Raw genomic sequence first — 26,734 nt, forward strand, 5'->3', positions numbered from 1 at the left:
GTCAAAGGGCGGCAGTGTTATTGGTTTAGTAAAGATGATGGTGTTTTGGAAAGGCCCTTTTCAGGCCAGTGTTGTTGAGGGTGTAGCGATAATGTCTTATAACCATACCCTTAGAGATGTAGGTAAGACTGCCATTGACATGACCCCTGAGAGTGTACAAATTTATTATCTTTGATCTAAAAACCTTATAGCCGATTTGAAGTTAGAATTAGGATGGTTTTGGTTTTCAGGCACTGTAGGTCTCCAAGATTAGCCAAGGTAAGTTACCCTAGCCTATAGGTTATTCTGCAAATACTACTACACTATTTACCAACCTTCACTCGTCTTACTTTTTCTCTATTAACTCTCATTACAGTTGTACTGTATTAGTATACCTTGTTTTACTGGAAGTTGTTAAAAGAAATGACACACTCGTTCGCTGAACATCAGGCGTTAACATGGTGGGACTGATTGGTATGCCACCAACACCAAGCAGCCAACCAGATACCAATGGGATGCGACTGTATGTTTCATTGATTGAGTAATTTAATGTTTCAGATAGATGCTTGTAATGAAAATTGTAGTTTGGAAGACAATTATAGATAAGAAACAAAGAATATATATTTCTTTTCATTTATAAAGCTGGCTAAAGGAGCTTGTTGAAAAGCGTTGATTTTCGTTAGCTAAGATGTCTGAGCTGACAGCCCTACTGATCGTCACAGGTTTTGAAAAACCTGAAATCATGATGCTTCTTGAATTTCTGCACCCATGCTGTCATGTACCCACATACTGTTTCAAAATTTAGTTCTTTGGGGTTGATCTTGGCTTGTTGCATGACCAATAGGCCAGACAAGTGAAATCTTTCTCTTCATCATTGACCGATCCACTCCCACATATCACAATAATTTTTTTTCCCTATGCAGAGTTTTTCTATTACAGTGAAATGTCTTTAGTTTGGCTTAGGACTAAGTGCTTAACAAACAAGCAATTTTTCTGAAGTATTGTTACTGAACATTACCAAGGATTCTGATGGCTTGGCAAAATGTAGTCTGAGAATTCAAGCTAATTTTATTAACAAGGTGCCTTTTTCTAATTCACAGCCCTCATATTACTAATGTACAGGACCTCCTTGTTTAAAGTATTAGATGTGTTCCTTAAAATTGTCACGAAGTGAAATCACTTTAAACAGATTTTTACCAAATATTCGATTACATTAATTGGGAATATGTTCCTAGAGGAATATTTTTGGACATAAAAAGAGTGTGGTTGAGAGAGTAGAAGAGGGTGTTTTGAAATGGTTTGGTCACATGGAGAGAATGAGTGAGGAAAGATTGACAAGGAGGATATATGTGTCAGAGGTGGAGAGAACGAGAAGTGGGAGACCAAATTGGAGGTGGAAAGATGGAGTGAAAAAGATTTTGAGTGATCAGGGCCTGAACATGCAGGAGGGTGAAAGGTGTGCAAGGAATAGAGTGAATTGGAACGATGTGGTATACCGGGGTTGACGTGCTGTCAATGGATTGGACTAGGGCATGTGAAGCGTCTGGGGTAAACCATGGAAAGTTCTGTGGGGTCTGGATATGGAAAGGGTACTGTGGTTTCAGTGCATTATACATGACAGCTAGAGACTGAGTGTGAATGAATGTGGCCTTTGTTGTCTTTTCCTAGCGCTATTGTGCACATGAGGGAGGAGGTGGTTGTCATTTCATGTGTGGCTGGGTGGCGATGGGAATGAATAAAGGCAGACAGTATGAACTATGTACATGTGTATATATGTATATGTCTGTGTATATATATATGTATACGTTGAGATGTATTGGTATGCATATTTGCGTGTGTGGACGTGTATGTATATACATGTGTATGTGGGTGGGTTGGGCCACTTTCTTCTGTTTCCTTGCGCTACCTCACTAACGCGGGAGACAGCGACAAAGCAAAATGAATAAATAAATCAACAACTACTGGACAAGATACTGGATGTTTCGTACTAATTTTCACAGGATTATAGTAAGATTATAAAGACGAAATTCTTCAGTACCTAACTCTAATGAAGTAGGTGGGAATAAGCATTGGGGAGCTGAACTGCAGTATTTATTAACATCAAATCTAGATGCATGGACAGACAAGTGCTATGTGAACACTTTTATGTCTACACTCTTTGTAGTTTAAAAAGTTCAGAATTTTTTGGATATTTACAAAAGGTAGTACTGTTTATTTATCTGTTAACTTTGACCTAGGGCAGAGTGTGATGAATTATTATATCAGACGTTGCTGGATGTCATGAAAATTGATGATTTATAACAAAATCTGTCGACATTGTTCTCAGAACAGTGTACGTATAGTGAATGAAAATAAAGTGTCTTGTTGTAATTTCAATGGGTTTTTATTGTGGGAGCAATAGTATACTTTGAATGCATTTATTCTAGAGAAATATGAGGAGGAAGAGTTTAGAAGTGTTCCAGTTGATGTTGTCTTTAAACATATGTCTAGAGGAGAATGTATGGAAGATCATCTCCTTAGGGTTTCCCTATGTAAGGAACTCCAAAGTAGCAATTAACATGACTCCAGGAGAACTAAAAAACTTACAAGGAGTGACTGCAGGAATTTGGTTAAAGACAATATTGGACATACCTCAAATTGACAGTTGATGCTAGAGGAGTAGCTGCAGGGGAAAAATAGCAGTATACGATACACAGATGATGAGTAACAGGTTGGCATTCAAGAGAAACGGAGGTGTACTACAATTTTAGTGCAGTAATTGATACACGTTAGCCCTGCCATTATGGCAAAATCTCATTGTAGATTGGTACTTCCAGCATCTTCATTAATTGGCAGATTTGGATGGTATTGCAGTAGAATTTATTAAGAAAGGGGGTGACTGTGTTGTTGATTGGTTGGTAAGGATATTCAGTGTATGTGTAGATCATGGTGAAGTGCCTGATGATTGATGGAATGTCTGCATAGTGCCATTGTAAGAAGGCAAAGGGGATAAAGATGAGTGTTCAAACTACAGAGGCATAAGTTTGTTGAGTATTCCTGGGAAATTTTATGGGAGGGTATTGATTGAGAGGGTGAAGGCATGTACAGAGCATCAGATTGGGAAAGAGCAGTGTGGTTTCAGAAGTGTTTGAGGATGTGTGGATCAGGTGTTTGCTTCGAAGAATGTGTGTGAGATTTACTTAGAAAAACATGAATTTGTTTGTAGCATTTATGGATATGGAGAAAGCATATGATAGGGTTGATAGAAATGCTTTCTGGAAGGTTTTAAGAATGTATGGTGTGGGAGGTAAGTTGCTATAAGCAGTGAAAAGTTTTTACCAGGATGTAAGGCATGTGTATGAGTAGGAAGAGAGGAAAGTGATTGGTTTTCAGTGAATGTCCGTCTGTGGCAGGGGTGTGTGACATCCCCATTGTTGTTTAATTTGTTTATGGATGTGGTGGTTAGGGAGGTAAATGCAAGAGTTATGGAGAGAGGGGTGAGTATGCAGCCTTTTGGGAATGAGAGTGCTTGAGAAGTGAGTCAGTTGTTGTTCGCTGATGATACAGCTGTAGTGGCTGATTTGAGTGTGAAATTGCAGAAGTTGGTGACTTAGTTTGGAAAAGAATGGGAAAGGAGAAAGTTGAGTGGGAATGTTGAATAAGAGCAAGGTTATTAGGGTTCAGTAGGGTTGAGGGAAAGTTAATTTGGAGGTAAGTTTGAATGGAAAAACACTGGAGGAAGTGAAGTGTTTTAGGTATCTGGGAGTGGACTTAGCAGCGAATGGTGCCATGGAAGCAGAAGTGAGTCACAAGGTGGGGGAGGGGGCGAAGGCTCTGGGAATGATGAAGAATGTGTGGAAGGAAAGAACATTTTCTCGGAGAGCAAGAATGGGTTTGTTTGAAGGAATAGTAGTTCCAACAATGTTTTATGGTTGTGAGGCATGGGCTATAGATAGGGTTGGACTTAGGATGGTGGATATTTTGGAAATGAAATGTTTGAGGACAATATGTGGTGTGAGGTGGTTTGATTGAATAAGTAATGAAAGGGTAAGAGGGAGGTGTGTAAATAAAAAGAGTGTGGTTGAGAGAGCAGGTGTGTTGAAATGGTTTGGACATATGGAGGGAATGTGTGAGAAAAGGTTGACAAAGAGGATATATGTGTGTCAGAGGTGGAGGGAACAAGAAATGAGAGACCCAATTGGAGGTGGAGGGATGGAGTGAAAAAAAAAAAAGATTTTAAGCAGTCAGGGCCTGAATATACAGGAGGGTGAGAGGTGTGCAAGGAATAGAGTGAATTGGAATGATGCAGTTTACTGGGGTCAACGTGCTTTCAATTGACTGAACCAGGGCATGTGAAACGTCTGGGGTAAACCATGGAAAGGTGTTTGGGGCCAGGATGTGGATAGTTAGCTGTGGTTTTGTTGCATTACACATGACAGCTAGATGCAGAGTGTGAATGAATGTGGGCCTTTTTTGTCTTGTTTTCCTGATACTACATGGTTGAAGCAGGGGGTAGTGATGCTGTTTCCTGTGGGACTGGGTAGTGCCAGGAATGGATTAAGGCAAGCAAGTATGAATATGTACATATGTATATATCTGTGTATTTGTATGTATATTTGCATGTATGGGCATTTATGTATATATATGTATATATGAGTGGATGGGCCATTCATTCTTCGTCTGTTTCTTGGCGCTACCTTGCTGATGCGAGAAATGGCAATCAAGTATAGTGAATATAGTAAATAACCAATAAACCACAGTTTTGGAAAGTTTTGTAATAGGTATCTAGGTGTATGTATCCCATTTGGGTTGAGAACATCATTTAGAGGTAAACAGATTTTTGCAAGGAGACACATTATTGAAGTATAGTACCTCGTGTAATGAGTTGATTGATCATGGAACAGTATCCCATTTAGAATTTTTTAGTTATATTTCTTAATCAGGTGAGGTGCCTGAGGATTGGCGGAATGCGTGCATAGTGCCATTGTACAAAGGCAAAGGGGATAAGAGTGAGTGCTCAAATTACAGAGGTATAAGTTTGTTGAGTATTCCTGGGAAATTATATGGGAGGGTATTGATTGAGAGGGTGAAGGCATGTACAGAGCATCAGATTGGGGAAGAGCAGTGTGGTTTCAGAAGTGGTAGAGGATGTGTGGATCAGGTGTTTGCTTTGAAGAATGTATGTGAGAAATACTTAGAAAAGCAAATGGATTTGTATGTAGCATTTATGGATCTGGAGAAGGCATATGATAGAGTTGATAGAGATGCTCTGTGGAAGGTATTAAGAATATATGGTGTGGGAGGAAAGTTGTTAGAAGCAGTGAAAAGTTTTTATTGAGGATGTAAGGCATGTGTACGTGTAGGAAGAGAGGAAAGTGATTGGTTCTCAGTGAATGTAGGTTTGCGGCAGGGGTGTGTGATGTCTCCATGGTTGTTTAATTTGTTTATGGATGGGGTTGTTAGGGAGGTAAATGCAAGAGTTTTGGAAAGAGGGGCAAGTATGAAGTCTGTTGGGGATGAGAGAGCTTGGGAAGTGAGTCAGTTGTTGTTCGCTGATGATACAGCGCTGGTGGCTGATTCATGTGAGAAACTGCAGAAGCTGGTGACTGAGTTTGGTAAAGTGTGTGGAAGAAGAAAGTTAAGAGTAAATGTGAATAAGAGCAAGGTTATTAGGTACAGTAGGGTTGAGGGTCAAGTCAATTGGGAGGTGAGTTTGAATGGAGAAAAACTGGAGGAAGTGAAGTGTTTTAGATATCTGGGAGTAGATCTGGCAGCGGATGGAACCATGGAAGCGGAAGTGGATCATAGGGTGGGGGAGGGGGCGAAAATTCTGGGGGCCTTGAAGAATGTGTGGAAGTCGAGAACATTATCTCGGAAAGCAAAAATGGGTATGTTTGAAGGAATAGTGGTTCCAACAATGTTGTATGGTTGCGAGGCGTGGGCTATGGATAGAGTTGTGCGCAGGAGGATGGATGTGCTGGAAATGAGATGTTTGAGGACAATGTGTGGTGTGAGGTGGTTTGATCGAGTGAGTAACGTAAGGGTAAGAGAGATGTGTGGAAATAAAAAGAGCGTGGTTGAGAGAGCAGAAGAGGGTGTTTTGAAGTGGTTTGGGCACATGGAGAGAATGAGTGAGGAAAGATTGACCAAGAGGATATATGTGTCGGAGGTGGAGGGAACGAGGAGAAGAGGGAGACCAAATTGGAGGTGGAAAGATGGAGTGAAAAAGATTTTGTGTGATCGGGGCCTGAACATGCAGGAGGGTGAAAGGAGGGCAAGGAATAGAGTGAATTGGAGCGATGTGGTATACCGGGGTTGACGTGCTGTCAGTAGATTGAATCAAGGCATGTGAAGCGTCTGGGGTAAACCATGGAAAGCTGTGTAGGTATGTATATTTGCGTGTGTGGACGTATGTATATACATGTGTATGGGGGGGGGGGTTGGGCCATTTCTTTCGTCTGTTTCCTTGCACTACCTCGCAAATGCGGGAGACAGCGACAAAGTATAATAAATAAATAAATATATAAATAATATATTCTTAATCGCAGTGTTTAGCTTTCTAATCATTCTTATGTCTTGAGATTTCATTTTTTTTCATATTTCTCTTCAGATTGGAACAATGGGTGGAGTCTTACTTAAGAAGAAGATCTACAAAGACCAGATGGAAACCATGATTGCTCAGTATGTCTTCCCTGAATTCCAGAGCCCATTTGGCTTCATGAGGGCACGGGTGAGTTGTATACAGGAATAGTGAAGAGGGTTGTAATGAAGATTGTTAATGTTAGATGTTATAGGAAAGAACCAACTGACTTTTTTTTCCATTTATTCAGTCTTGATAGTGTATTTGTTGCTAACATCCATTCCTGATAGGATCTCCCATCAAGGGGGTGACTAGAGGAAAAGGTCTTCAGTTATTCCTGCCCTTACCCGCCTCTTTCATGGATATTATTCCATGCATTCTTTCCATTTCTTTCCGCTCAGTACTCCTGTACTTTTCAGCTCTATTTCTTATGTGCCCAAACACAGTTAGTTGAGAAACCTATTTGTGATGAAAAAAAATTTAGTTTAGCTACAATTAAGGATCTCATTCAAAATGTTGAAGTAGCAGAAAAGTTTGGTACAAGTCATTTTTGAGGTAACTATCAGCAGAGCCTGTAATGCTGGTCCGCATGAAAGTAGCAAAGAAATACCAAATTTTATACTTGCAGATTTCACTGGTTTTTGCATTTTTCTTACTGGGAAACTTGGGGTGATATAGTTAATGGAAACGATATTGATATAGCATGGAAGAGATTCAGTAATACTTTCAAAGTAGCGGAGATAACATAAGTGGTAGTGTGTATAAGATGGTGGACCATTGATTTAAAGAAGTGCTTGTTGTCCAAGAAAGTAGTACATGAGAAACTCAGAGTAAGTTATGTAAATTTGTGTAGATGAACCAAGAGACTTGTATGTCAAAGCAAAAGTCAGTATGAAATGTTTATTGCTCAAAATAGCAAGGGAAACCCATAAAGAGAATTATTATGTTAGAAGTTTCCTTTATATACTTAATCGCTGTTTCCTGCATCAGAGGTAGTGCAAGAAAAATACTGAATCGCTCTGTCCTGCATCAGCGAGGTAGTACAAGAAAACAGACAAATAACAGTCCAACCACTCATATGCACATATATATACAGAAATGCCCATACATGCACATATACATATCAATGTATAATACATATACATATATACACATGTACACATTTATACTTAGCCTTAATCCATTCCCATCACCACCTTACCACACAGGAAACAGCATTCCCCCCTCCAGTGAGGTAGCACCAGGGAAAGACAAAAAGGCACATTCAATCACACTCTGTCTCTAGCTGTCATGTGTAATGCACCGAAACCACAGCTTCCTTTTCGCATTCAGGCCCCACAGACCTTTCCATGGTTTACCCCAGATGCTTCACATGCCCTGGTTCAATCCATTGACAGCACGTCCACCCTGGTGTACCACATCATTCCAATTCACTCTATTCCTTGCATGCCTTTCACCCTTATGTATGTTCAGGCCCTGATTGCTCAAAATCTTTTTCACTCCATCTTTCGACCTCCAACACATATGTCTTTCCTCACTCATTCTCTCCATATGTCCAAACCATTTCAGCACACCCTCTTCTTGCTCTCTCAACCACATTCTTTTTATTACCACACATCCCTCTTACCCTTTCATTACTTACTCAATCAAACCACCTCACACCACATATTGTCCTTAGATATTTCCTTTCCAACACATCCACCCTCCTTTGCACAATCCTATCTATAGCCCACGCCTCGCAACTATATAACATTGTTGGAACCACTATTCTTTCAAACATACCCATTTTTTGTTCTCCGAGATAACGTTCTCACCTTCCACATATTCTTCAATGCTCCCAGAACCTTCGTCCCCTCCCCCACCCTTTGACTCACTGCCGTTTCCATGGTTCCATCCACTGCTAAGTCCACTCCCAGATATCTAGAATGCTTCACTTCCTCTAGTTTTTCTCCATTCAAACTTACCTTCCAGTTAACTTGTCCCTCAACCCTACTGAACCTAATAACCTTGCTCTTATTCACATTTACTCTCAACTTTCTTCTTTCACACACTTTACCAAACTCAGTCACCAACCTATGCAGTTTCTCACCTGAGTCAGCTACCAAGGCTGTGTCATCAGCAAACAACAACTGACTCACTTCCCAAGCCCTCTCATCCACAGTAGACTGCATACTTGCCCCTCTCTCCAAGACTCTTGCTTTCACTTCCCTAATCACCCATCCAGAAACAAATTAAACAACCATGGAGACATCATGCACCTCTGCCGCAAACTGACATTACCTGGGAACCAATTACTTTCCTCTCTTCCTACTTGTGCACATGCCTTACATCCTTGATCAAAACTTTTCATTGCTTCTGGTAACTTGCCTCCCACACCATATACTCTTAAAACCTTCCATAAAGTATCTCTATCAACCCTATCATATGCCTTCTTCAGATCCATAAATGCTACATACAAATCCATTTGTTTTTGTAAGTATTTCTCACATACATTCTTCAAAGCAGATACCTGATCCACACATCCACTACCACTTCTGAAACCACACTGCTCTTTCCCAGTCTGATGCTCTGTTACCCTCTCAGTCAATAACCTCCCATATAATCAATAGCACTAGGAAAAGACAACAAAGGCCACATTTGTTCACACTCAGTCTCTAGCTGTCATGTATAGTGCACTGAAACCACAGCTCCCTTTCCACATCCAGGCCCCACAAAACTTTCCATGGTTTACCCCAGATGCTTTACATGCCCTGGTTCAATCCATTGACAGCACGTCGACCCCGGTATACCATATCGTTCCAATTCACTCTATTCTTTGCACACCTTTCACCCTCCTGCATGTTCACGCCCCAATCACTCATAATCTTTTTCACTCCATCTTTCCACCTCGAATGTGGTCTCCCACTTCTCTCGTTCCCTCCACCTCTGACACATATATCCACATTGTCAATCTTTTCTCACTCATTCTCGCCATGTGACCAAACCATTTCAATGCACCCTCTTCTGCTCTCTCAACCACACACTTTTTATTACCACACCTCTCTCTTACCCTTTCATTACTTACTCGATCAAACCACCTCACACCACATATTGTCCTCAAACATCTCATTTCCAACACATCCACCCTCCTCCACACAAACCTATTCATAATTGCTTGCCTTCATCTGTTCTTGTCGCTACCCTGCCACACAGGAAATAGCATCCCCCCTTCAGCGAGTTATACATATTGGTATAAAAACGGAAAGGCAAGCAACATAGTTAATTCTATTGAGATACAAAAAGTATAAGGAAAAGGACTTAGGTGTGATAATATCTTGTGACCTAAACCCAAATAAGTAGTACATTGAAACAACAAGAAAAGCAAACAAAATTTTTGGACTCAAGGATAGGACTTTTAGATTTGTCTCAGGAAATTATCCTCTCTCTTTGCAACTCACTGGTGTGTCCCCATGTTGAGTATTGTGTTCACTGTAGGTCACTCTGTTTAAGGAAAGACATAGAATGGAGAAAGTACATAGATGATCTCCCAAGATGATTCCTGGCTTGAGAAGCAAATGCTGAGAGCCAAGCAAACCAAATTGAATGCATTTAGTTTAAAAGAGAAATGGTTAAGAGGTGATTTAATAGTTATTCAAAATCATGAAAAGTTAGGATGATTTTGATCTAATGAGATACTTAATGATATATTTGTTTGATATCACTTGTAGTAATGGGCAAAGGTTATATGTCAAATGAATTGAAGCATTTTTTGAAAAGAATCAACATATGGAATGATTTGCTAGTTAGTAGTGGAAAGCAGTACCATATATATGTTTAAGCATAGACTTGGTAGATATTTTGCTTCAAATCCAAAAGTGACATTATTTGACCTCTTTAGCTATCTGGTAAGATTACAGATCTTACTCTTTAGAAATATAATATCTACTCTTACCACATTTTTCTCTGCATTTCTGTTCTCTTTCACTATCAGAAATATTCTTGTTAGGACCCAGTGGTCTGTTGCTATTTGAATTCACTTGTATGCACAGGACCTTAGTTTATTTTCTTACCTTACACACTTCAGCATCTATTAATACTTTTGCTGTCAAGTCAGCTCTAAGGTATCTAAAGCACTCAACTTTCTTTAGGTCTTCCCCTTTCAGACTGCCTTTCAAACCATTCTGTTTTATCTCCTATCTGCTCGTCATTACTTTTGTTAACATTCTCTCAGCTTTCTCACTTCTCATTCTCTCCCAGACTCTGTTGCCAGCTTCTTAAATTTCTCTTAATCTGCCACAAGACCTGTGCCATCTTGCAGACTTACTGGTTCACCACCTAGATTTCCCCACTCTCAGTATGCCATAGATCTGCCCTTCAGAGACCCTCGCGTTCACTGGATGTAGTATTGTTTGACCGAATGTGTAGGTATGTAGTGATGAGGGTATAGTGAAGATTGCCATTTACCTGACCCATAAGGATTTAGTGAAAAAATGGTTGCAGTGAAGGTTAGAGAGTCATGTAGATAAGGTTTTGTGGTGACTACAAAGATGGCTATTGACCTAACACATAAGAGTTCATTGATAACAAGGTATAAAGATGGAATTTGACCTGACCCATGAGGGTGTAGTGAAGATGGCTTTTGACCTGATCTGTAATGGTATATTGATGATTAGAGTGTTGTGAGTGTGGCATGTGAAGTGAGCTTAGGTTTATTGTGTGTGTGTAGCGAAGAGATTGATGTCACTCTGTTGAGGCCATGATGATGTTAGTGTGGAGAGAGAGATTGTATTTGCCTGTGAGTAGATGATATATTTCCAGTTTCTTATTCTCTTAATTAAACTTTTCCAGGCTTGTTGGATTCTACAAAATTTTGATGAGATTAAGTTTAAATCAGACCAAAACATTATGGCAGCAATGAACTGTATTCAGAATGCTTTGTTGAATGACCATGATCTACCAGTGAAGGTAGAGGCAGCCATGGCACTCTCTGCTTTCCTTGCCTCACAGAACAAGGCAGAGAAGATTGTTGAGCCTCATGTAAGTATACTTTCCCCAGGTATGGCATTGGTTTAAGGTAATATGTTGGTTTGCACTCTATATATTATATATGAATTTCTTTTTCATTGTTGTTGAATGACAGAAAATTTCAAAGAACATTTCTTTTTTTGCATTTTTCCTCATGCTGTTTTTCAGATTCAACCAATTGTCCAAGAGCTGTTGAAGGTTATAAAAGAGACTGAGAATGATGATCTTACAAATGTAATGTGCAAGATTGTTACCACATACACTGAACAGCTTACCCCAATTGCTGTAGAAATGTGTACCCAGTTGGCTGCCACTTTCCAGCAGGTGAGTTAACCTCTTTTTTATTATTATTATTATTATTGTCTATGGATGGGGTTGTTAGGTAGGTGAATGCAAGAGTTTTGGAAAGAGGGGCAAGTATGAAGTCTGTTGTGGATGAGAGAGCTTGGGAAGTGAGTCAGTTGTTGTTCGATGATGATACAGCACTGGTGGCTGATTCATGTGAGAAACTGCAGAAGCTGGTGACTGAGTTTGGTAAAGTGTGTGAAAGAAGAAAGTTGAGAGTAAATGTGAATAAGAGCAAGGTTATTAGGTACAGTAGGGTTGAGGGTCAAGTCAATTGGGAGGTAAGTTTGAATGGAGAAAAACTGGAGGAAGTGAAGTGTTTTAGGTATCTGAGAGTGGATCTGGCAGCGGATGGAACCATGGAAGCGGAAGTGAATCATAGGGTGGGGAAGGGGGCGAAAATTCTGGGAGCCTTGAAGAATGTTTGGAAGTCGAGAACATTATCTCGGAAAGCAAAAATGGGTATGTTTGAAGGAATAGTGGTTCCAACAATGTTGTATGGTTGCGAAGCATGGGCTATGGATAGAGTTGTGTGCAGGAGGGAGGATGTGCTGGAAATGAGATGTTTGAGGACAATATGTGGTGTGAGGTGGTTTGATCGAGTAAGTAATGTAAGGGTAAGAGATGTGTGGAAATAAAAAGAGTGTGGTTGAGAGAGCAGAAGAGGGTGTTTTGAAATGGTTTGGTCACATGGAGAGAATGAGTGAGGAAAGATTGACCAAGAGGATATATGTGTCAGAGGTGGAGGGAAAGAGGAGAAGTGGGAGACCAAATTGGAGGTGGAAAGATGGAGTGAAAAAGATTTTGAGTGATCGGGGCCTGAAGATGCTGGAGGGTGAAAGGCGTGCAAGGAATAGAGTGAATTGGAATGATGTGGTATACCGGGTTCAACGTGCTGTCAATGGATTGAACCAAGGCATGTGCAGCGTCTGGGGTAAACCATGGAAAGTTGTGTGGGGCCTGGATGTGGAAAGGGAGCTGTGGTTTCGGTGCATTATTACATGACAGCTAGAGACTGAGTGTGAACGAATGTGGCCTTTGTTGTCTTTTCCTAGCGCTACCTCGCACACATGAGGGGGAGGGGGTTGTTATTCCATGGGTGGCGATGGGAATAAATAAAGGCAGACAGTATGAATTATGTATATGTGTATATATGTATATGTCTGTGTGTGTATATATATGTATACATTGAGATGTATAGGTATGTATATTTGCGTGTGTGGACGTTTATGTATATACATGTGTATGTGGGTGGGTTGGGCCATTCTTTCGTCTGTTTCCTTGCGCTACCTCGCTAACATGTGAGACAGCTACAAAGCCAAATAAATGGTATTATTATTATTATTATTGTTGTTTTTATTATGTGATTACAGTGGAGATGTAGTTCCACACCACTCCTCTCTTTCTGGCTATGTGTGGCTGCTGTTTTTATGTATCCTGCCATACATCACTTTCCTAATTGTGAATTATTTGAAGATATTTCCACTTTCAAAGTGTTTAAGGGATTGCTGTAATTCTAGGTAGTGGATGCCGAGGATGGAGCTGATGAGAAAGCCATAACTGCTATGGGTTTGCTAAGTACAATTGAGACTCTGATAAACTGTATGGAAGAGAATCCCAAGATCATGGAACAGATAGAACCTATCACCCTCCAGGTTGTTGGCCTCATCCTTTCCAAAAGTGTAATGGGTAAGTTACCAAATATGTCTTCTGTTGACTGGGAATTCTTTGGAGAACATGTTCAGCAAATCATTAAAAAGATTGCTCTTGCCCCAGCATTTTCATTTCAGTGTGGTAATAAAAAGAGTGTGGTTGAGAGAGCAGAAGAGGGTGTGTTGAAATGGTTTGGTCACATGGAGAAACTGAACGAGGAAAGATTGACAAAGAGGATATATGTGTCAGAGGTAGAGGGAATGAGGAGAAGCAGGAGACCAAGTTAGAGGTGGAAGGATGGAGTGAAAAAAGATTTTGAGCAATTGGGGTCTGAACATACAGGAGTGTGAAAGGCCTGCAAGAATAGAGTGCATTGGAACGATGTGGTATACTAGAGTGGATGTTCTGTCAGTTGATTGAACCAGGGCATATGAAGCATCTGGGGTAAACCATGAAAATTTTTTTTGGGTCTGGATGTAGAAAGGGAGCTGTGGTTTTGGTGCATTACACATGACAGCTAGAGACTGAGAGTGAACAAATGTAGCCTTTATTGTCTTTTCCTAGCGCTACCTAGTGATTAAGTCTAATATGATTAGTGTTATAAAATGTGGAGGTTTGATTTTGTAGATTGGGACCATCTTAAAACAGTATGATGAAAAGAGAAGAGATAGTAAAAACCTTTTTATTACCTATATGTAATGTAAAAGAAAGAAGTGTTACATTCGTGGGGCCCCATATCACAAGCATTTTTTGTCAAAATGTTGAATTTCTATGTGCTCTCTGCATTAGCCATGTCTTCAGTCATTTTATTCCATTCATATAACACTTTTATTTATTAAAAGTACTTCCATATGTGATTGTGGCAAAACTGTAGGCATGGATAGGATTGCAGTCGAGTTTCCCAAGATTAGGGGTGACAATGTTGTTGATTAGTTTGTCAGGCTGAATGAAGAGACCTGCTCCATCATGTTATACCTGCAGTTGCACTATCACCATGAAACATTTAGTAATTTACTGTCTATGTCCATCTATCTCTGATGTCCCGTTCCCCATGGGAACTCCCTCAAGGGGGTGGCCACAGCTAAAGTCTCCATTACTGGTGAACCCCAGTCCTGCTTCCTATTCTGTAGAGCTTCACTCTTAATAGGGTGCTAGCAGAGGGCAATTCTAGCTCAGTGTTTGTACAGGCTCCTACCTAATGTTCCTACCAATTACTTGTACTTAATGTGTCTGTCTAATGTTCCAACCTACTTCTACGTATTGCTCCATACCTACTACTACTACCAAATGTTTGTATTATGTACAAGTTGAATTGAAATGGAAAAATATTTTATTATGGATATCTCTAGTTCATTTAAAGGCTTATCCTCCTTGATAAACAAATTAAGGGCAATTCTAGCTCAATGTTTTCACAGGCTCCTACCTAATGTTCGTACCAGTTACTTGTACTTAATGTGTCTGTCTAATGTTCCAACCTACTACCTCTACGTATTGCTCCATACCTACTACTACCTAATGTTTGTATTATGTACAATTTGAATTGAAATGGAAAAATATTTTATTATGGATCTCTCTAGTTCATTTAAAAGCTTATCCTCCTTGATAAACAAATTAAGAATCATGGTTGAGTAGGAAGCTTAATAGTTTATACACTCATGGTTTTTTTTACTTAATGATTCTTAACTTTTTCAGAGTTTTATGAAGAAGCTCTTGCACTTATCTACAGCCTTACCAGCACACGAATATCTCCAGACCTCTGGAAGTGTTTTGAAATGATGTACCAGGTAGGTGGTCAAGAAGATGCATATAGTGACTGTTATATACTTGGTTCTTGCATGGCTGTTTAAAGGAGTTTATGGATATTTGAGAATAATTTAGGAAATTTCATCTTTGCAAGTAACTGTATCATGAGACTAATAGTTGGTGAAACATATGTTATTGTAAAAATTTCTTAGATTTATTCTTTAATGTTTTTTATGGAAATTGAAGCTGTTGAATTGTATATGAAGAAAGATTATTTGTTTTAAGTTTTTTATGAACAGGATTCCAAAATAGATACTACATAGATGTAGTGATGGACTGAAAAAGATTTTGAGGGGCCTGAACATACAGGAGGGTGAAAGGCGTGCAAGGAATAGATTGGTCATATACTGGGGTCAACATGCTGTCAATGGATTGAACCAGGGCATGTGAAGTGTCTAGGGTAAACCATGGAAAGTTTTGTGGGGTCTGGATGTGGAAAGGGAGCTGTGGTTTTGGTGCATTACACATGATGGCTAGAGACTGAGTGTGAACGAATGTGGCCTTTGTTGTCTTTTCCTAGCTCTACCTCGCACGCATGCAGGGGGAAGGGGAGGTGCCATTTCATGTGTGGCAGGGTGGCGACGGGAATGAATGAAGGCAGCAAGTATGAATATGTTATATTTATTTATTTGTCATACTTTGTTGCTATCTCCCGTGTTAGCGAGGCAGCGCAAGGAAACAGACGAAAAAATGGCCCAACCCACCCACATACACATGTATATACATACATGTCCACACACGCACATATACATACCTGTACATCTCAACGTATATATATATTTTTTTTTTTTTTTTTTTTTTTTTTTTTTTTTTTTATACTTTGTCGCTGTCTCCCGCGTTTGCGAGGTAGCGCAAGGAAACAGACGAAAGAAATGGCCCAACCCCCCCCCCATACACATGTACATACACACGTCCACACACGCAAATATACATACCTACACAGCTTTCCATGGTTTACCCCAGACGCTTCACATGCCTTGATTCAATCCACTGACAGCACGTCAACCCCTGTATACCACATGACTCCAATTCACTCTATTCCTTGCCCTCCTTTCACCCTCCTGCATGTTCAGGCCCCGATCACACAAAATCTTTTTCACTCCATCTTTCCACCTCCAATTTGGTCTCCCTCTTCTCCTCGTTCCCTCCACCTCCGACACATATATCCTCTTGGTCAATCTCTCCTCACTCATTCTCTCCATGTGCCCAAACCACTTCAAAACACCCTCTTCTGCTCTCTCAACCACGCTCTTTTTATTTCCACACATCTCTCTTACCCTTACGTTACTTACTCGATCAAACCACCTCACACCACACATTGTCCTCAAACATCTCATTTCCAGCACATCCATCCTCCTGCGCACATCTCTATCCATAGCCCACGCCTCGCAACCATACAACATTGTTGGAACCACTATTCCCTCAAACATACCCATTTTCGCTTTCCGAGATAATGTTCTCGACTTCCACACATTTTTCAAGGCTCCCAAAATTTTCGCCCCCTCCCCCACCCTATGATCCACTTCCGCTTCCATGGTTCCATCCGCTGACAGATCCACTCCCAGATATCTAAAACACTTCACTTCCTCCAGTTTTTCTCCATTCAAACTCACCTCCCAATTGACTTGACCCTCACCCCTACTGTACCTAATAACCTTGCTCTTATTCACATTTACTCTCAACTTTCTTCTTCCACACACTTTACCAAACTCAGTCACCAGCTTCTGCAGTTTCTCACATGAATCCGCCACCAGCGCTGTATCATCAGCAAACAACAACTGACTCACTTCCCAAGCTCTCTCATCCCCAACAGACTTCATACTTGCCCCTCTTTCCAAGACTCTTGCATTTACCTCCCTAACAACCCCATCCATAAACAAATTAAACAACCATGGAGACATCACACACCCCTGCCGCAAACCTACATTCACTGAGAACCAATCACTTTCCTCTCTTCCTACACGTACACATATATATATATATATATATATATATATATATATATATATATTTTTTTTTTTTTTTTATACTTTGTCGCTGTCTCCCGCGTTTGCGAGGTAGCGCAAGGAAACAGACGAAAGAAATGGCCCAACCCCCCCCCCATACACACGTATATACATACGTCCACACACGCAAATATGCATACCTATACAGCTTTCCATGGTTTACCCCAGACGCTTCACACGCCTTGATTCAATCCACTGGCAGCACGTCAACCCCGGTATACCACATCGCTCCAATTCACTCTATTCCTTGCCCTCCTTTCACCCTCCTGCATGTTCAGGCCCCGATCACACAAAATCTTTTTCACTCCATCTTTCCACCTCCAATTTGGTCTCCCTCTTCTCCTCGTTCCCTCCACCTCCGACACATATATCCTCTTGGTCAGTCTTTCCTCACTCATTCTCTCCATGTGCCCAAACCACTTCAAAACACCCTCTTCTGCTCTCTCAACCACGCTCTTTTTATTTCCACACATCTCTCTTACCCTTACGTTACTCACTCGATCAAACCACCTCACACCACACATTGTCCTCAAACATCTCATTTCCAGCACATCCATCCTCCTGCGCACAACTCTATCCATAGCCCATGCCTCGCAACCATACAACATTGTTGGAACCCCTATTCCTTCAAACATACCCATTTTTGCTTTCCGAGATAATGTTCTCGACTTCCACACATTCTTCAAGGCCCCAGAATTTTCGCCCCCTCCCCCACCCTATGATCCACTTCCGCTTCCATGGTTCCATCCGCTGCCAGATCCACTCCCAGATATCTAAAACACTTCACTTCCTCCAGTTTTTCTCCATTCAAACTCACCTCCCAATTGACTTGACCCTCAACCCTACTGTACCTAATAACCTTGCTCTTATTCACATTTACTCTTAACTTTCTTCTTCCACACACTTTACCAAACTCAGTCACCAGCTTCTGCAGTTTCTCACATGAATCAGCCGCCAGCGCTGTAACATCAGCGAACAACAACTGACTCACTTCCCAAGCTCTCTCATCCACAACAGACTTCATACTTGCCCCTCTTTCCAAAACTCTTGCATTCACCTCCCTAACAACCCCATCCATAAACAAATTAAACACCCATGGAGACATCACACACCCCTGCCGCAAACCTACATTCACTGAGAACCAATCACTTTCCTCTCTTCCTACACGTACACATGCCTTACATCCTCGATAAAAACTTTTCACTGCTTCTAACAACTTTCCTCCCACACCATATATTCTTAATACCTTCCACAGAGCATCTCTATCAACTCTATCATATGCCTTCTCCAGATCCATAAATGCTACATACAAATCCATTTGCTTTTCTAAGTATTTCTCACATACATTCTTCAAAGCAAACACCTGATCCACACATCCTCTACCACTTCTGAAACCACACTGCTCTTCCCCAATCTGATGCTCTGTACATGCCTTCACCCTCTCAATCAATACCCTCCCATATAATTTACCAGGAATACTCAACAAACTTATACCTCTGTAATTTGAGCACTCACTCTTATCCCCTTTGCCTTTGTACAATGGCACTATGCACGCATTCCGCCAATCCTCAGGCACCTCACCATGAGTCATACATACATTAATAACCTTACCAACCAGTCAACAATACAGTCACCCCCTTTTTTAATAAATTCCACTGCAATACCATCCAAACCTGCTGCCTTGCAAAAATGGGTATGTTTGAAGGAATAGTGGTTCCAACAATGTTGTATGGTTGCGAGGCGTGGGCTATGGATAGAGTTGTGCGCAGGAGGATGGATGTGCTGGAAATGAGATGTTTGAGGACAATGTGTGGTGTGAGGTGGTTTGATCGAGTGAGTAACGTAAGGGTAAGAGAGATGTGTGGAAATAAAAAGAGCGTGGTTGAGAGAGCAGAAGAGGGTGTTTTGAAGTGGTTTGGGCACATGGAGAGGATGAGTGAGAAAAGATTGACCAAGAGGATATATGTGTCGGAGGTGGAGGGAACAAGGAGAAGAGGGAGACCAAATTGGAGGTGGAAAGATGGAGTGAAAAAGATTTTGTGTGATCGGGGCCTGAACATGCAGGAGGGTGAAAGGAGGGCAAGGAATAGAGTGAATTGGAGCGATGTGGTATACCGGGGTTGACGTGCTGTCAGTGGATTGAAGCAGGGCATGTGAAGCGTCTGGGGTAAACCATGGAAAGCTGTGTAGGTATGTATATTTGCGTGTGTGGATGTATGTATATACATGTGTATGGGGGGGGGTTGGGCCATTTCTTTCGTCTGTTTCCTTGCGCTACCTCGCAAACGCGGGAGACAGCGACAAAGTATAATAAAAAAAAAAATATATATATATATATATATATATACCCTGGGGATAGGGGAGAAAGAATACTTCCCACGTATTCCCTGCATGTCGTAGAAGGCGACTAAAAGGGAAGGGAGCGGGGGGCTGGAAATCCTCCCCTCTCGTTTTTTTTTTTTTTCCAAAAGAAGGAAGAGAGGAGAGATCCAGGTGAGGATATTCCCTCTAAGGCCCAGTCCTCTGTTCTTAACGCTACCTCGCTATCGCGGGAAATAGCGAATAGTATGAAAAAAAAAATATATATATATATATATATATATATATATATATATATATATATATATATATATATTCCCTGGGGATAGGGGAGAAAGAATACTTCCCACGTATTCCCTGCGTGTCGTAGAAGGCGACTAAAAGGGAAGGGAGCGGGGGGCTGGAAATCCTCCCCTCTCAATTTTTTTTTCTTTTTTATTTTCCAAAAGAAGGCACAAAGAAGGGGGCCTGGTGAGGATATTCCCTAAAAGGCCCAGTCCTCTGTTCTTAACGCTACCTCGCTAATGCGGGAAATGGCGAATAGTATGAAAGAAAAAAGAAAAGATATATATATATATATATATATATATATATATATATATATATATATATATATATATATATACATAGACATAAACATATGTACATATACATGTATGTATATGTAGAAATGTATAGTTATGTATATGTGTATGTGTGGGCATGTATGTATATACACGTGTATGTGGGTGGGTTAGGCCATTCATCTGTTTCCTTGTGCCACCTCGCTAACGCAGGAGACGGCAACAAAGTAAAATAGATAAGTAGAAATGAGATGTATCTTGGAATATTGACATTTTTTCTAAGTTAATGTTTAGTCGAAAATGTTTACAATCATCATCGACTTGTTTAGAGATATTTTGTAGACCAAGGCTTCTTGTGTTTGTAGCATATACATAGCACTTAATAATTTTGTGTTATTTTGACTGGAATTATTCAGGGTTTTTGCATATGTTGTTTTGGTTATAAGAAATAGCAGTTATGTCAGATGTCTTTTGTGCCTTAATCCTGTTTCGATAATCATGTATTCATATTTTTTATTATTATTATATTGCTGTTTCCTGCATCAGCAAGGTAGCACCAGGAAACAGACAAAGAATGGCCCATCCACTCATATACACAGCACCCCTCTCCTCCCACGCGTGCACAAGGTAGCACTAGGAAAAGACAACAAAGGTCACATTTGTTCACACTCAGTCTCTAGCGGTCATGTGTAATGAACCGAAAACACGGCTCCCTATCCACATTCAGACTCTGCAGACCTTTCCATGGTTTACCCCAGGTGTTTATCATCCCCTGGTTCAGTCCATTGACAGCTCATCGACCCCGGTATACCATATCGTTCCAATTCACTCTTTTCCTTGCACACCTCTCACCTTCCTGTATTTTCACATCCTGATCACTCAAAATCTTTTTCACTCCATCCTTCTACCTCCAATTTGGCCTCCCGTTTCTCCTTGTTCCCCCCACCTCTTGACATACATCATCTTTGTCAATCTTTCTTCATTCTTTATCTCCTAGTGTCCAAACCATTTCAACACTGTCTCTGCTCTCTCAACCACACTTTTTATTTCCACACATCTCTCTTACCCTTTCATTACTTACTTGAACAAACCACCTCACACCACATTTTGTCCTCAGACATTTCCAACACATCCACCCTCCTCCATACAACCCTATCTATAGCCCATGCCTTGCAGCCATATAACATTGTTGAACTACTATTCCTTCAAGCATAGCCAGTTTTGCTTTCCAAGATACTGTTGATACTGTTCTCTCTTTCCACACATTCTTCATCGCTCCTAGAACCCCCCCTCCCACACACACACACACACACACACACACACACACACACACACACACACACACACACACACACTCACCATACACACACACACCATACACACACACCATACCCACACACACACCATACCCACACACACACCATACCCACACACACACACATACACACACACACACACACACACACACACACACACACACACACACACACACACACACACCTGTGACTCACTTCCACTTTCACAGTTCCATTTGCTGGTAAGTCCACTCCCAGATGTCTAAAACACTTTGCTTCCTCCAGTTTTCTGGGAGCAATGAGGAACATGTGGAAAGAGAGAATGTTCTCTTGGAGAGCAAAAATGGGTATGCTTGAAGGATTAGTGGTTCCAACAATATTATATGGTTGTGAGGCATCGGCGATAGATAAGGTTGGGTGGAGGAGGGTGGATGTGTTGGAAATGATATGTTTGAGGACAGTACGTGGTGTAAGGCAGTTTGATCGATTAAGTAATGAAAGGGTAAGAGATATGTGTGTTTGAGAGAGCAGAAGAGGGTATGTTGAAATAGTTTGGACATACGAAGAGAATGAGTGAGGAAAGGTTGACAAAGAGGATACATGTGTCAGAGGTGGAGGGAACAAGAAGTGGGAGACCAAATTGTAGGTGGAACAATGGAATGAAAAAGATTTTGATCAGTCAGGGCCTGAACGTGCGGTAAGGTGAAATACGTGCATGGAATATAGTGAATTGTAATGATGTGGTTTACTGGGGTTGACATGCTGTCATTGGACTGAACCAGGGCATGTAAAACATCTGATGTAAGCCATAGAAAGGTCTGTGGGGCCTGGATGTGGATAAGAAGCTGTGGCTTTGGTGCATTACATATGACAGCTACAGAATGAGTGTGAGTGGACGAAGCCTTTTTTCGTCTGTATCCTGGTGCTGTCTCACTGATGCCGGTGGTGGTGATGGTGTTTCTTGTTGGGCGGGGTGGTGCCTGGAATGGATTAGGGCGAACAAGTATATGTGCATATATGTATATGTGTGATTTACTGGCATTCTATCCACAGTCATAGAATTTCTCCTTGTCACACATAACAGGACAAAACTAAACACACACCTCATTCTTCTTAACTCTAGATTTTCCTGTGGTGAGCACTATGTGCTAGCCGTGCCTTTTAGCAAAATGATAGGAGCAGTAGATAGAGGTAGTAGTTGGGAGCATTAGGTAGTGCAGTCAGCAGGAATGTTAGGTAGGACCCTCTGCAAACATTGCTCTAGACTTGCCCTCTGCCAGTGGCCTGTTATGGGTGAGGCACTAAAGGCTAAGAAGTGGCTTTGGAGTTCACTAGTTATGGAGAATTAAATGCTTTTGATCTTGTAATAAAGTGTTCTTTCAGATGTTCAAGAATGATGGCTTTGACTACTTCACGGAAATGATGCCAGCACTTCATAATTATATAACTGTTGACACAGAGGCATTTTTAAGTAATGAAGCTCGTGTTGCAGCAGTGTTTGATATGTGTAAGAGCATACTGACACAGGTATGTTTACTAAGGTTTTATTTATGTATTAGAGTATAATGTAGTCACAGCATAGTGCTGTTCTTCATGTCTCATGAAGCTGTTGGTTGTTAGTTCTAACAAAATTGGCACAACTCTGCCTTAGTGTTTGAGTGAGCATATATGATGTGAAATTACTTAAATCCTGTAATATGAAAGATTATACCCAACATACTAATTGCTTGCTGGCTAATTAGATAATTCCAGACCATAGATCAAGACAGGGCAAGTGATACAGTTCTCTCTTTGGATGGATATTGCATTCCAACAAAACCCCTTAAGTGTTTTACACTAAGCAGTTGGAAAAAATGGTGTCTTAAAATGGTCTTTATTAACATTGTTGTTCCTCCCACCTTAAAAAGTAGAAGATATAGTCATTTGTCAGTTTTGTCAACTAGTGTTGATTTTGTGTGTATAGTCATTTTTCATGTGTTTGTCAGTAAATTGTGCATGGATAATGCTGAAATTAAGAACAGATGCATGTGAAGAGATTTTCTAATTGTGCATTTCTTTCTTTGTGTTTATAGCTTTGACATGAGTTTATGATAATTTTAGTCAGGACTACTGTACCCTTTCTTCCCCTACATCTGACATGTAGGTCATTTAAATCATTCATTGTTCCTCCTCTTCATGAGTACAGCCATTTCAGCTCACCCTCATCACAAATCTCAGTCAGATAGCACTTGACACTATGTTCTTTTTACACCATCATTCCTTAGATGATCATCCACTCCCACATGACATATTGCTTTGTCATTTTTATCTAATATGCTCACCCTCTTGACCTCTAGCATTCAAGACCCAAGACTCTCATTCAGACAACACATACAGGACTACTATCCTTTCACACACACCAGTGTTTGCTCAAACAAACCCTCACTTCTCCCAACACACTTTTCAAAGCACCCCGGACATTTGCTCCCTCTCCCACTCTATAATGTTCATAATTCCACTTGGTTCCATATGCTGCCTACTGCAATTTCAGGTTCCAAAAGTACTTACTTTCTTCAGGTCCTCCCCAGTCAGATTGTACTACCCTGTTTCATCCCCCTCCTGCACCTCATTACCTTACTTATGTCCACATTTACTCTCAACTTTTTCTTTTCACACATGCTCTCTTAAACTGTCTCCACCTTCTGGAGTTTCCTTCTTGAGTCTTTCACCTGAATCATAGCATCTGTAAATAGCAAGTGATTCACCTCCCATGTAATCAAGTATTTTGAAGGCCTACCCTTTACTCTGTGACCCTTACATTCACCTCTCACAATCCCAACCATAAGTAGATTAAAGAACAAATGAGACATCATACATCTTTGATTCAGACCCATCTTCATTGATAGCCACTCACCTGCCTCTCTTCCTACTTGCACACATGCCCTTTTGTCTTATTTAAAGCTTTTTATTGCAAGCAACTTTTTGTATGCCTTATATGTTCATAAACCCCTTCACAAAGCCTCTTAGCAAATTCTGTTAAACAGATCCTTAATTGCCACAAGCACATCACTGTCTCCAAGGATTTCTCACAAAACTCCTCAGAGCTAACACCTGGCCCACACATCCTCTGCTTCTCCTCAAGCCATACTGCTTAGAAATTCTCCTGTGATCATTACACTTTACCTGGATTGGGAGAAAAATCATGCATGTAGAAGTTTCCTCAAACATTTTATTTGTTAAAGTATGATACTTTTCAAGGATTGCGCGGAGGATGACGAGTGCCATGCTGCCAAGTTATTAGAGGTGGTGGTTCTTCAGTGTCAAGGTCGCATCCACCAGTGTTTGGGGTCCATCATTCAGTTGGTAGTGGAGCGACTGCTGCGAGAAGTTAAAACCACTGAGTTGCGAACAATGTTGTTACAGGCAAGTCTTGAAAGCAATACATGTATTACTTAATTCTTTGTAATTCCAGTTTGTTAGAAAATATACTTGCCCTTTGAATATATGTTTTTGTGCATTCTCTCTCTCTCTCTCTCCTCTCCTCTCCTCTCCTCTCCTCTCCTCTCCTCTCTCTCTCTCTCTCTCTCTCTCTCTCTCTCTCTCTCTCTCTCTCTCTCTCTCTCTCTCTCTCTCTCTGCCATTTTGGCTAAATTTCAAAGTAGGTACTCTATCTCCTTCCCTCTCCCCCTCCCTCCTCTTTTCTTCTTTTTTCTCTTCATCTGTCACTTTTACTATCCTTTCCTCTCATCCCCAACAGACTGCATACTCACTCATCTCTCCAAGACTCTTCCATTTACCTCCCCCACCACCCCATCCATAAAGAATTAAATGACAAACGTGACATCACACACCCCTGCTGCAGACTGATCTTCACTTGGAAACATTTACTCTCTCTTCCTACTCATACACATGCCATACTCCCTTGATAAAAACTAATTGCTGCTTCTAGCAGCTTACTTCCCACACTGAAAGCAAAGCATCTCAATCAATCCTATCATTTGCCTTCTTCAGATCCTTTAATGCCATATACAAATCCATCTGTTTTTCCAATTAATTTGCACATACGTTCTTCAATGCAAACACCTGAGCCACACATCCTGTACCATTTCCAAAACCACATTGCTCCTCCCAAATCTGATGCTTTGTACATGCCTTTCTTTACCCTCTCAGTCAGTGTCTTCCATACAGCATACCAGGTATACTCAACAAACTTGTAACTTGTAGTTTGAATACTTGCTTTTATATAACCGCTTTACCTTTGTACAATGACACTATGTATTCATTCCACCAATCCTTAGGCACTTCTTCATGATCCATACATACACTGAATATCCTTACCAACAAATCAAGAACGCAGTCAACCCCCCCTCTTTTTCTTGATAAATTCATTTGCAGTGCCATCCAGTTCCACTGCCTTGGCACATTTCATCTTTGCAAGGTTTTCACCACTTCATCGTTCCTCACCAAACCACTCTCTATGACCTTTGAACTATGCATACCACCCTAACCAAAACACCTTACATGTGCTACTCTATCATCAAACCTCTTTAACAATCCATCAGTTCACTTCATAACTACCTTGTTATCACTTACTTTTGCTCCCTTCACTCATGTTCCTGTTTGTAATCTTGAGAACGAATGTGGCCCTTGTTCTCTTTTGCTAGTGCTACCTCGCGCACATGAGGGGGGAGGGGGTTGTTATTTCATGTGTGGCGAGGTGGCAATGGGAATTAATAAAGGCTGATGATACAACGCTGATGGATGATTCAGGTGAGAAACTGCTGAAGTTGATGACTGAGTTTGGTAAAGTGTGTGAAAGAAGAAAGCTAAGAATAAATGTGAATAAGAGCAAGGCTATTAGGTTCAGTAGGGTTGAGGGACAAGTTAAATGAACCATGGAAGCAGAAGTGAGTCACAGGGTGGGGGAGGGGGCAAAGGTTCTGGGAGCGTTGAAGAATGTGTGGAAGGCGAGAATGTTACCTCGGAGAGCAAAAATGGGTATGTTTGAAGGAATAGTGGTTCCAAAGTCATATGGTTGCGAGGCATGGGCTATAGATAAGGTTGTGTTGAGAATGAAATGCTTGAGGACAATATGTGGTGTGAGGTGATTTGATCGATTAAGTAATGGAAGGGTAAGAGAGATGTGTGGTAATAAAAAGTGTGTGGTTGAGAGAGCAGAAGAGGGTGTATTGAAATAGTTTGGTCACTTGGAGATAATGAGTGAGGAAA

At 40.9% G+C, this 26,734-nt stretch overlaps 1 protein-coding gene across 2 annotated transcripts in view; it reads left to right on the forward strand.

The window, feature by feature from the left end:
* Nucleotides 1–26,734, forward strand: part of msk (importin-7 msk) — a 106,767-nt gene that overhangs the window by 37,220 nt on the left and 42,813 nt on the right. For both annotated transcript variants that reach the window (XM_071667732.1, XM_071667733.1), the window contains exons 9-15: nucleotides 6,569–6,688; nucleotides 11,366–11,554; nucleotides 11,711–11,866; nucleotides 13,408–13,576; nucleotides 15,233–15,324; nucleotides 22,910–23,053; nucleotides 24,764–24,928. In XM_071667732.1, the coding sequence (XP_071523833.1) occupies nucleotides 6,569–6,688; nucleotides 11,366–11,554; nucleotides 11,711–11,866; nucleotides 13,408–13,576; nucleotides 15,233–15,324; nucleotides 22,910–23,053; nucleotides 24,764–24,928 (1,035 nt within the window). The remainder of the gene's footprint in view (nucleotides 1–6,568; nucleotides 6,689–11,365; nucleotides 11,555–11,710; nucleotides 11,867–13,407; nucleotides 13,577–15,232; nucleotides 15,325–22,909; nucleotides 23,054–24,763; nucleotides 24,929–26,734) is intronic.

Source organism: Panulirus ornatus, chromosome 12, assembly GCF_036320965.1.
Source record: "Panulirus ornatus isolate Po-2019 chromosome 12, ASM3632096v1, whole genome shotgun sequence".
Taxonomy (NCBI): domain Eukaryota; kingdom Metazoa; phylum Arthropoda; class Malacostraca; order Decapoda; family Palinuridae; genus Panulirus; species Panulirus ornatus.